The 12,825-nt window shown below is 35.1% G+C and overlaps 1 protein-coding gene across 4 annotated transcripts; it reads left to right on the forward strand.

Moving 5' to 3' along the window:
- Positions 1 to 567: 567 nt before the first annotated feature.
- LOC116424484 (fatty-acid amide hydrolase 2-B-like) lies at positions 568 to 12,561 on the forward strand. 4 transcript variants are annotated; one of them, XM_031970949.2, is made up of 10 exons: positions 568 to 730; positions 7,608 to 7,780; positions 8,074 to 8,293; positions 9,068 to 9,285; positions 9,700 to 9,811; positions 10,246 to 10,544; positions 10,669 to 10,767; positions 11,264 to 11,431; positions 11,632 to 11,814; positions 12,077 to 12,561. In XM_031970949.2, the coding sequence occupies exons 2-10, from the start codon at positions 7,613 to 7,615 to the stop codon at positions 12,164 to 12,166; spliced, it is 1,557 nt and encodes a 518-aa protein (XP_031826809.1). In that variant the 5' UTR covers positions 568 to 730; positions 7,608 to 7,612; the 3' UTR covers positions 12,167 to 12,561. The 4 variants fall into 4 exon arrangements, with proteins under 4 accessions (XP_031826809.1, XP_031826811.1, XP_031826808.1 ...); XM_031970951.2 differs by lacking the exon at positions 568 to 730 and adding an exon at positions 2,924 to 3,078; XM_031970948.2 differs by lacking the exon at positions 568 to 730 and adding an exon at positions 3,021 to 3,185.
- Positions 12,562 to 12,825: the final 264 nt, after the last annotated feature.

Below are 12,825 nucleotides of genomic sequence, written 5' to 3' on the forward strand. Positions count from 1 at the left end.
TTAACGAATCAAAGAAACTACCCTAAAATCATTAGATTCTCCACTAATTGGTAAATGTTTAAACTTCTAATTGCCAAGATCTGAACATCAATTTTCCAGAATAGACGGCAATGAATAAACCTAGAATCATGTGCCTAAAATTTAGAGTAATATTGATTATTAGGATTAAGATTGTGCTAGAAATAGATACAACTAGTGATCATTATAATTATAGTCACTCATACATTATAAGTATTAATCACTGATTATATTTATATAACCAAGTTCTAGATACTGCTTTCTACCCTAAAATCATTAGATTCTCCACGCATCCAAATTCCGTACTCAGAAGGAAAATAAAAGATCGAAGGAATGTTACATTTGAAAGATCAAAACAAAGAATTACATGTTTACGTGAAAAAATCAAGAATTCATCGCTGAATAGTATCACGTCAAGCTTTATGACGTGTATACTCGTCAAACACAGTTAACTGGATAAACAAAAAGACAGCGCTCTCTTTCCGTCAAACAACTGGCTCCATCTGTCCAAAACTGAATTCTATAAATAAAACTCAATAAATTACGCGATACACTGCGACTGTTTCGGTTTTCATTCAAATAACTCTATTGTTTCACCAATCGTTTCAAACATTTCAGTTTCTCGCGCTTCCTCTTCCTCGCGGCGTGTCTAATTGTACAGTGTAATCGACAATCGTTAATGACAGTTATTCACAACATGTTACTGTGACGAGTAAGTACTTTTCTGCTATAAAGCAATAAACATTTCGATAAAATTTTATATGTTTTTAGCGTTTTTCCTCTCCTTTTCTCGACAGAAAAATTTTCGATGATTCTGAATCTCTTGCTACGAGTTTTGAATACTGTAATCAGCTTTTTATTTTTGAGTACTGTATAATCAACTTACGAGTGATTTATTATTTGTATATTAATAAAATATAAATTATTATCTAGCATAATTTAAACTGTTATTCAATAAAATAGACCCCCATAAATTTTATTGGATTTTAGTTTAAATATACAAAATTATAATATTTCTTTATGTTATTTATTGACGTTACCTGATGAATATTTATATTCGAATGAACGAAGATTATAAAAATTTTTCTTTTCCCTCCGCTATCTCCGGCCGTAGATCATCCCTGTTCGACCAGAGAATTTTCTGATTCTGAATCTTTCTGGTAGCTCTGACTTCTGAATACTGTGATCTTCAATTTTCTGCTCTTCGGTATTATATAATCTGCTTACCAGCGGTTCGCTAATGATATATGGAGTCTCTAAAAAGAGAAATTGGGAATATCAAGAGTTCGGCATCTGGAAGCTATAAAAAGAAAGCCTCGCTGGCCTAGAAAAACCGGAGAAACGAGTGAATTCTTGAATGACTGGATAGGATAGTATTTATTTATTTGTTTCGTTAAACTTTACAAGAATCGGAAAATATTTAGAATTCACTTCTGAGCGACTCGTATGTAGGTAAATTTACGTTATGTTACGTACACACGTCTCATGCTAGTTGCATCGACCCCGGAGTTAAAAATACAGAGGGGCAGGAGCATCCGCCAGAATTGGACCGCCCTAGTTTCGGATGCATAGTCATTATTGGCGCGCAACAATAACAAAGGACGGAATCGAGACCGAATGCGAGGTGAGACGATAGGGAACAAAATTCTGCTTCAGTTTGGAGGCCGATGGAGCTAACAGAGTAGTACGTTTTCATTTAGTAATTCAATTGTTTTGGGAAGTTTACATTTAGTGATTCAATTGTTTTGGGAAGTTTACATTTAGTGGTTCAATTATTGTTGGAAATTTCTATTTAGTAATTCAATTGTTTTGGGAAATCTCCATTTAGTGGTTCAATTATTGTTGGATATTTATATTTAGTAATTCAATTATTTTGGGAAATTTCCATCCAGTAATTCAATTATTCTGGGAAATTTCCACTTAATAATTCAATTATTTTGGGAAGTTTCCATCTAATAATTCAATCATTTTGGAAAATTCCCATTTACTAATTCAATTATTCAGGGAAATTTCCATTTAGTAATTCAACTATCATTAGAAATTTACATCTAGTAATTCAACTATTCACAAAACTACAGACAAGACGTTAACGCACGTAGAATTCGATTGAGCTGTAAAAAACATGTTAAGTTAATCACTTTCAGAAGAATGGAAAATACATGCAATATCAAATATACATCACCTGACGCTGCTGAAAATAACAAGGAATTTGCATTTCCGTCATTAACATATTCGTATAATTAATCTTCTCTTAATTTGCCGATGGTTTCGCGTGATCAGTATCGTTCACATCAAATACTGAATTCTCGTTCTCGCTCATCATATCGATCACTGAAATATTCTAACTCCAATCCACAAGATAATACATACAGACCATTTTTTTCATTGCCACTGTAACAGTTTCTACTCGTAACTAAAATCGAATAGGTGTCCCAACTAAATTACTTCGATAGAATAAAAATAAATTACATTCAGTTGTATAAAATAGGTCAAAACGAGTCAACACGGATAGCGAAAGAAAAAAGGATAATATGAATATTAATAAGGTAGAAAAAAATACTCGAATAATGAGGGTACAGTATATATCATTAACCGACAGACTTTTATGTGAAATTCAAATTTCCAAGAATGCGATCGACAAAATGGCACCACCAAAGAAAATGGGCTTCCCTGGCGAATATTCCAAGAACCATTACTCAGATATTTCCCATGTTTTTCCGTACAATATTCTGTCCATAAATTTCATATGTTATTAACAAATTCCCCGTGAACAGAGAAATCGTCGTCAACACCCGACTATAATTGTTTTCACCGGTGACCATGGCGGTTCATAAGATTTATAAGATAAAAGGAATTTTTCTGAAAAGATTTTTTTAAAAAAAAAAAAGTTAAAAATTATCATATTTTTCCCACCCTTCCGTGCGTCGGCGACGCGTTCCTCTATACTCTGGTTCTGCCAACAAAATGGTCCCGCAGCCGGTGACCTGTTGTCAGTGAGTTCTGTGAGCCCGGAAGAAGCGGAAGTCGATCGATTCAGTGATTGGCGTCGCAGTGTAGACCGTATGTATCGTCGATTAAATGATCCCGAGGGAATCATCGTCTTCGAATCGCTGTAACAATAAATGTGCCTGAATTAGAGTCGGTTAATTTCAATTCGAGATCATCGGGTGAGGATCATACGTGTTTATCATTAATATTTCCCGTCATTAATATTTTCCTATCTCACGAGCAATTGATTTTTCAAATTAATCCGATTTCTTTGACGATTTTAATACTGACAATGATTTTTACAAATTCACGGGACTTCAGTCGGTCCGCGAGACGAAGATATGCAATAAAATTGTTCGGTCAGCGATTGGGATAAATAAAAAGATACAGTGTTGCGAAACGTCTGTTACATGTTAAAAGTGTTTTTGCTTTGCTTTTTCAATCGTACAAATTGCTTGGTGTAAACAGAGACCGGTCCAACGTTGATGCCGGAACATCGAATGGTAATGTGTCATTTTTTACTGTCATTCGAATTGCACTACATTTTGTTATGGTAATTATTACGTTGTTTTATAGAATCTTTACGTCACTGTATTATTTATTTGCAACGGTCACTTATAAACTGCTGTCGAATGGCTAGTGTGTCTTTCGAGATTCGAAACGCTTCTTACTATAATAGTTAATAATAATAATAATTATTATTATTAGATGTGCCATTTCAAAATTATTTCACAATTATTCAAATCGTTAAGCCTCGTGGGAAATTACCAAAATGAATTGGTGTACTCGTTATAGGCACGGTGAACTATTAGTTAAGAATAATAATTATTATTAATAGTTTACCGTGCCTATAACGAGTTTTAGTATTATACAGTAGCATATAGTAGTATTAGTAGTCATAGTAGTATTTTAGTGGTATACAGAGAGAGAGTATTATTATTATTATTATATAATATAATAATATAATATAATAATGAACTATTAGTTAGAAATTATAATAATAATTATAATAATTATTATCAGTGAGTTATATTATAATACTTATTGTAATAATAATTATAATAATTATTATAATTATTATAATTCTTAACTAATAGAGATCACTATGCCTATAACGAGTACACGAGTTCATTTTGCTAATTTCCCAGATTATGCTTAACGATTTGAATAATTGTGACATAATTTTGAAATGGCACATCTAATAAATATTCTATTTATATTATTTCGAATAAATGATTGGTTAGATCAGTGGCGAATGAAGTGGACGAGTACACGAGTAGAATTCATTTTGGTAATTTCCCAGGCTACGCTTAACGATTTGAATAATTGTGACACAATTCTGAAATGGCACATCTAATGCATATTCTACTTGTGTTATTTCGAATAAATGATTGGTCAGATCAATGACGAACGAAGTGAAGGACAGTAAGGTGGATGTAAATCAGTAGGAAATACGTAGAACTTTGGGTTGCGTGCAATCAATCCGCGCAATGGTGGAACTGTTCACTCGAACTCCACGCTTTCCGTTTACGCGACGAGTTTCGAGTTGGATAACTTTGCAAATAAGCAACTGACCAAAAACTGCAGCGTAATCGTTCCGAAGGTTTCACTGAACACCACCTATTGTCCGAGGAAAAAAAATTCTCGTTCGGTCCATTGATTACAAAACAAAGCGAGATAACGTTAAGTTCAAACTGTCACGTACCGTGACGTGTGTACAAAATTTGTTTAATATAAAATTTTCTTCCTTCCTTATGTGAGATATTTGTTACAAAATTTGTTTAATATAAAATTTTCTTCCTTTCTTACGTGAAATATTTGTTACATTATTTAGTCATTTATTTATTATATATAATTCCTGCTAACGGTTTTCTTGTTCTATGCTATTCTTATATCTAATTTCTAATTTTTAATTTCTAATTTCTAATTTCTAATTTCTAATTTCTAATTTTTAATTTCTAATTTCCAATAATCTATATGTTTGCAAACTCTCTTTCAATAGTTTATACCTATATATAATACTACCTATATACCTATATATATATATATATAATTAATATTATATATATTAACAATTGTTTATTGTTAATACCTATTATCAGCTACTAACTGTTTTACATTAACGCTTCACAACTACTGTTTCTTCGGTTGCACTAAAATATTTATAATAAATCATTCACTCCTATTTCTTAGAAGCCTGCGATTGATCCTAAACTATGGAAACATTTCTGTGCTTTCGGTACGCAAGACTAAAAATGCAAATTCATATGAATATACATAGTATTGTAATGCCCGCTGGAAACCTACTTACATAATTCAGTGTAAAAATATTCGAATGATGAATCAATCAATATTGAATTTCACATTGGAAATTCAAATTGAACGCATCGTGCGTGCACGTTCCTGCGCGTTTTATTTTTGGAAATGAAATTGCCCCCTGATAATCTTAATTCGTTATTAAATTCCTAATTATCATGAACACTATGAAAAATTGCTGAGAATTCCCATGTATAAGTTCCTATGCATATTACGGGAAAAGTTCCCATGCATTATACACCTGTATAATATTACAGAATTATCAAAAAAATAATATTACAAAATTAACACTAGGTTTACGAGCATTTATTGTACACTTCGTTCTATTATTTCTAAAAGAATTTATTTAAATTGTGACGCTCGTTTATTTAAATTGTGAAAACTGGAGATTTGATAATAGGTAATTGAAGTACATATCAGTGTCCATCATCAATCAAAATCGGCGTGAACATTTACAAAATAATATTTCTAAAATCCAATATGCGTCAATTTGCGTTCCGTAAACCTAGTGTTAAAATTGTGTGATACTAATGAATGTTAATGAGCGTGCTTCTTCAGTCTAATAAAGCTCTCGAAAATCATGGAAATCATGGAAGTGTTGATACATTAGAAACTGCCCCATTAGGAGCGTGTCGCAATGGAGGCGTCATTAATGCATGATTTCCCTTAGTTCTGCGCAGGTTTAGTTCGCTGGTGGTCGAGTAAGACGTGAATGCGAATGCGTGGCCTGTTTTAATTATCGCGCCTTATTTATCTGTTTTCGTTCCTCTGCTCCATACGAATCGCCAATTATCGAATCACGAACCGGCGATAAACCCCCAACGACGCATGCCGATTTCACAAATTATGTTGACACGCTCGCTGTGTTCATAATAAAATCAACGCACCGTGGTCACGTACCGAACCGTTCGCGAACGATTGATCTCCTTTGTACCCGCAATACTGAACAGTTCGGTGAGTTAGCGATCATCTCGCTGAACGGGTCTTGCAATTAATCCTTTGCACTCGACAGGTGACTCTCAGTCACCACTTGATTTGATTTGCAAAATTATAAAGTCTTGTATATAATATTAAGCTTCGTATGATGCATCGATATATGGAATATTGAATTAAAAGAACTTTCTTTCTTAATTTATATATGTGTTCTCGTTAATTAGTTTCGAAGGACATCGTCTGTATCTCATCGGAGAATACTGAGTTCTTCATTAGAAATATTCAACATTTTCCAACGAGATATAGATGAAATTTACAGATAAATTAACCCTTTAAAATTATAAAGTCTTGTATATAATATTAAGCTTGAAAACCGATTGAAACATTTACCAAATGATGTTTATAAAATTCAATCTGCGTGAAATTGACGCGTAAATCTAGTGTTAAGAGATACTATAAAAATGAATGGAGTACTAAGGGTTGAACGATAAAAAAATAATTACTACCAATCTGATATCACAGTAGTGTTACACTATTATGTAGTTGCTTGTCACTAAATATTCCTATCTGAATTTTCTTGCCATTGTTCTCGAGCGATTTAAAAACTCCGGTCATCGACGACCGGAAGTCAACGTGTTAACACTTTGCACTCGACAGGTGACTCTCAGTCACCACATGATTTGATTTGCAAAATTATAAATAATATTAAGCTTTGTATGATGCATCGATATATGGAATATTCAATTAAAATAACTTTCCTTCTTAATTTATATATGTTTCCTTGTTAATTAGTTTCAAACGACATCGTCTGTATCTCATCAGAGAATATTGAATATCTCTAGTGAAAAACTTTGGAGTGCAAAGGGTTAAATACAATTAAATACAATTACTATTAGAAATATAACTATGATAATCCTGCCTCCTAAAATGATACATCCTGCTGAACGTCTAATACATTGTCAATGCAGCAATTTAATTTTTTTGAATAGTAGATAATTACAACAGGCTGATATGCATAATCAATGCTTCGTATTTGTAATCTGAACGGAATAAAAAAGTTTATGAATACGAAATGAGGATTGAAATGATGTAACAACGTTTTGCATTTATCTTCAGATAAGATTTCAGTTTTCTTTAAATATTCTTCAGTTGCATGTTTCAATATTATTCTGAATGAAAACCGTGATGTTTCTCTGAATAGATTAAAAAAGTTTATGAATACGAAATGCGGATTGAAATGATGTAACGTTTTGCATTTATCTTCAGATAAGATTTCATTTTTCTTCAGATGTTCTTCAGTTATACGTTTCAATACTATTCTGAATGAAAACCGTGTTATTTCTCTGTGACAGGAACAATGTGGCTACCAATCTTCATCACCATACTACTGCGCATTGAGCGCTTCATTCTTCGACCTTTCTTCATGCTCCTGCGATTCGGAAAGCGTCGACGGATCCCGCCGATCAAGAATTCCCTGTTAAAGTCGAGCGCGACCTCGTTGGCCAAGAGGATCAGGGATCAAGAGGTAAGACCACCTTTCGAACCATGCATTTCCATTCCTTCCTCTTGAAACTATAAAATTTGATACTTAATGTTACACCTTATATAACGCATCGATTTGAGAAATATTGAAATAAAATGGCTTTGTTCCTCGATGTACGATTTCTCGTCGACTTAGTTTCACAATATATCGTTTCTATATTATCAGAAAATGTTAAAATATTTCCAGTGAGAAACTTCGGAGTGCAAAGGGTTGAAACAAACAATCAACTTCGATTTTAAGTTATCTTGGAATAATGATTTACTTGTTATATCCAGATCTCCAGCCAGGAGGTGGTAGAGGCGTTCATCGAACGCATCAAAGAAGTGAACCCTTACGTGAACGCGGTGATAGAGGACCGGTTCGAAGCGGCTATAAAAGAAGCCAAAATCTGCGACTCGAAGCTGCGGTCAGGGGAAGTGGTCCCGTCCACGCTGGAAAAGGAGAAACCGCTATATGGGGTACCGGTCACCATTAAGGAGAGCTTGTCTCTTAAAGGTGAGTGGTTTCACCGACCGGTTCAAAGAGTTTCCTTTAAGCAAACAGTTCTCGATCAGTGGACTACGGCTACTCGCGTAATCACAGAAACTTCGTTCATTTAAAATAATTATAGTGTTACTATATTATAGATAATGAAAAGGTGGATCTTGAGTGATCGAGAACTAGGAATAAACATATGTATTTAACATTTTGCACTCGAGAATATTTTTCTCAATATTCATTACCTCCTGACGGAATGTCAATGATTTTTTTGCAATCAACATGAGAAATACCTTGCATAAATTAACTGACAGAACTATTTTATTCCGATGTTCCGTGTGTTCGTACGTTATGTAAAATTTAACACTAGGTTTGCGGAACGCGTCGAATTGACGCATATTGGATTTTATAAACATTATTTTGTAAATAACGAATATGAATCCTGATTGTCTACTTCTACATCTACAATTTCCAAAATCTAAACGAATATCAACTTCCCCAGGAAGAATAGAATATACTGTACAATAAATGCCCGTAAACCTAGTGTTAGTATTAAATCTTCAATTTTACAATGTTCTTGGGTCAAATGAAATGACTGGAAGGCGCCTCTCGAGTGCAAAGGGTTAACAAAATATGGAAACAACACGGACAACACGCAAAAACAACTCAATTTTATAGCCTGTCCTTCACTCACACTCTTACATTCACTCTCCTTAAAAATACCTTAACCTACGCTAAAAATTCTAGATACTACAATAATAATTGTCCCATTGTTCACATGAATCTGTTCAGGCATGTCATATACCGGAGGGAACTTGTCGTTGAAAGGGAGAAAAGCCACGGAGAACAGCGTCGCAGTGCAAATGGTGTTAGACGCTGGTGCTATTCCCCTGTGCGTCACGAACACTCCGGAACTCTGCTCCAGTATCACCAGCACGAATTTTCTGTACGGCACGACGGTGACCCCGTATGACACAACTAAGTCGTCTGGAGGATCATCGAGCGGAGAGGTAGTGATTCAACTGATTGCGGTATCTTGATTGCAGTCTTGGCTACTGAAACAGAAAATGGGATGTTCCATTAATAATATAAAATATTAATGTACAATACTCTATAAATACTAGTATAGAAAATTTCACTATTTCATTATTAAACTACTCTAAAATTATTAGATTCTCCGCACATCCAAATTTTGTACTAACGAGGAAAAGATCGAAATGTCATAGCATTTCTAATTTTCGCTAGGAATACTATAAAGATTAGTTGCAGTTGCTGATAGATTGCAAAACCTGGAGTGCTAAGGGTTAAGGGGTTAAAAATTTTTCACAATTCTTCGGTTACAAACTTGCAGTCGATATTAAAATTTTAAAAAATTAAAGAAATTAAATTAAAAATTTTTAAATTTTCGTGTTCCTCGATTGTAGGGTGCATTAATCGGTTCCGGAGCTTCTGCGCTCGGTTTCGGCTCGGACCTGGTCGGCTCCATAAGAGTGCCAAGCCTGTTCAATGGAGTTTTCGGTCACAAACCTTCCGCAAGTAAGGTTCCTGGAAATATGTGCAACCCTTTGTACCAAGTAAAGATTCTATTAACCCTCTATGGACGAACTTTATTTCATGATTACAAAAAAATCGATGCAGTATGAAATTAATAAATATCCACATATGAACACAAATTAACAATGTATTCAATAGTTTCAACAACTTCATTGAAACGAATATATTCCGTAACTTTGAAATTACAACGTTGAACATAAACGCCTGTGCGTACAAAAGTGGTCAATTATTTAATGTCCTTTGTAATTTTGCAATAAAAAATTAAATACGTCAATTCAACTCGGTATATTGACGTGTGACTTCGAAGTCACACGAGCCTATAAAGGGTTAGTCGATCGTTTAAATTAAACGCACCTTTTCGATTCGATTGGAAGCATCTTAATCTGTTCCCTTAAATTTGACTGATTCGTTCGCAGGCCTGGTTCCCACTGTAGGACACTATCCGCATTGCACCGACCCATTCTTCCTACAGCTGCTGACGATAGGTCCAATGTCCAGGTACGTGGACGACATTTACACAGGCTTGAAAATCCTGACGTCGAAATCCGGGGTACCATTACGCCTGGATGAGCCGGTCAACTTGCAGGATATCAGGGTTTATTACGTACAGGATATCAAATTCTTTATGAACCTACTTGAGACTTCTGGAGAGATACAGGAAGTCATTGAAAAAGCTACGCAATACTTGAGTGGTACCTGTGCAAGCGTAGAACAAGTAATGATTCATTTGAATGTTCACAATAATATTAGAATACAGCAAACATTGCAATACAATTAATAATCGTATAACAATCTGTTCTCTAACGCACGTTGCGTTTAACGAGTCATTTCTATTCCAGCTGTCGCAAGAATGGGTGAGCAACACGTTCCTTCTTCTGTTGTGCTTCTTCGGCAGCGCGACGCTGCCTGAAGGATGCGACAAGCCTTTCGACTCTGAGGTGATTCGATAAATTCTTTTCTCTTCCACGTATTTTTATTATGTTACTAATTCCTAGACTACACCTAGGGATTATCACAATTCTTTGCATTTAACACTAAACGTACCGGCACTTTAACTGTCGATTACATTTTGTGCAAAAGGAATGGGTGATTGTTGATTTAACACTAAAACTAGACGGGTCAAAGTGACTCCCGATTCCTTCTTGCAAATGTTAAAAAGATAAATGTTGTTCTGAGAAATTATTAAAGAAATCAGTTTGGTAATGCGCGAACCGAATTGTAAATCACTTAAAGTTTCAATGGACGCACTCTTGTAATTTCTATACACAAATTTCGAAATGTCAATTTATCTGCTTTTTATTTTATTGCGCGCAAACCAGAGGTTTTTCCAACTAAATTCCACAGTTAATTGGTTAAAATATTATACCAGTGATCCGTGTTGTCGGAGCTTTCTTTGCGACAGAGTGGAAACTAATCCGAGACTTCTTCCCGCAGCAACAACACAGCTTCTCCCTTATGTATCTCCTGGCGCTGCTCGGACTGTCGCGGAACACGTTAGGGCTCGTGTTCCTTCGAAGGTTCGTGGAGAAAAAGGGAATGATAACGGAAGAACAAACGAAGCAAGCCCTAAAATACAAGGAGGAGTTACACGAAAGATTGACGGTACGTACGTCGTATACATTATTCAACGGATGAGTTCGCCGGAGGCATGACACTGTGGAACAAATTTTAACCTATGCCGCTTTTCGCAATAACCACTAGGTGATTCTTGCAGAGTTTCAGTTTGAGACCTGTCCGAAAGAAAAACGGGAGGGGTTCCTCTTCAGAAATGTCTGCATTATTCGTGTAATGAATGTTCACAGAAATTGCTGGGCGACAACGGAGTGCTCATAATGCCAACATTTCCGGAAGTCAGTAACTATCCGGAGATACTTTTCTTCAAGATCGATTGTTCGTGTTATACCGCCTACGCCAATATACTGCGACTGCCAGCGACACACGTGCCATTGGGATTGAATAAAAGCGGACTACCTATTGGATTCCAGGTGATCATTCTATTTCCTGTTCATCGTCGATTTTCTCACCTACCTTCCGACCCCTGAAATTTGGAAAAATACACATGAGTTTTGAGAAGTTGCTTTCCACTTTGTCTGAGATCCCAGATTTGCAATAACTAATTTGGGAATTGAGATAAAGATCGATTGAACTAGCAGCTTAGAGATTTAATATTTCTCGAAAAATCCGTCCTCAATGATTTAATTTGCTAATTTTCGAGTAATCAATTCGAAGGTAATTATTAAATTGCAGGTACTAGCTGGCCCGAATCAAGATCGCCTTTGTCTCGCTGTTGCCAAGGAGTTCGAAAGAAAGTTCGGTGGCTGGATACCACCGAACTAAGTTAATTCTTGACGATCTGTCATGTCACGTCATTCTCGAGTAGAAGAACAATTTGCATTGTGTTGTTATCGATTACCGTGGTCTCTTTTACTTGGACATACTGCCGAATAACAGGAATCGTACAGAAATGTTGAGGAAAGATGACAAGCGTATAGACTGACCGCAATTTGTTTATAATGCAAACAGAAAAAGGACACTTTGTTGGCGTTACATGCGAAGCACCTCGCGTACAAATTACTTCTACTGAAACAAAGGACGCAAAGGACCAGCATAAATGTGTAGCAACCGTCGAACTTCGATTACTGTAACACATGCACTATATGGGATGAATAAAAATTGTTTCTATGCAACAATGCAATTAGGACTAAAAGAATAAACGTTTGTTTTTAAATTTCTTAGAAGGCGTTTGTTATTGCTGGAACTTACCTGAACCGTGTCTGCAAATAATATCCATTCATTCTGCTCGACCACACAATCACACACAACAGCACACTCCAGAAACACTAAAAGTAAAATAAGACAATTCAGTTGGTAAAATTTAAAAAAATAACATTTAAGGACATCAAATGAATGGTTCTAATTTCTCATTGCTCATCCAAATCGAGATTAAATACAACAATACAGATTGCAATTTGACATTTCTTTTTTATTGATGTTTC

Source organism: Nomia melanderi, chromosome 5 (genome assembly GCF_051020985.1).
Source record: "Nomia melanderi isolate GNS246 chromosome 5, iyNomMela1, whole genome shotgun sequence".
In the NCBI taxonomy this organism is placed as follows: Eukaryota; Metazoa; Arthropoda; class Insecta; order Hymenoptera; family Halictidae; genus Nomia; species Nomia melanderi.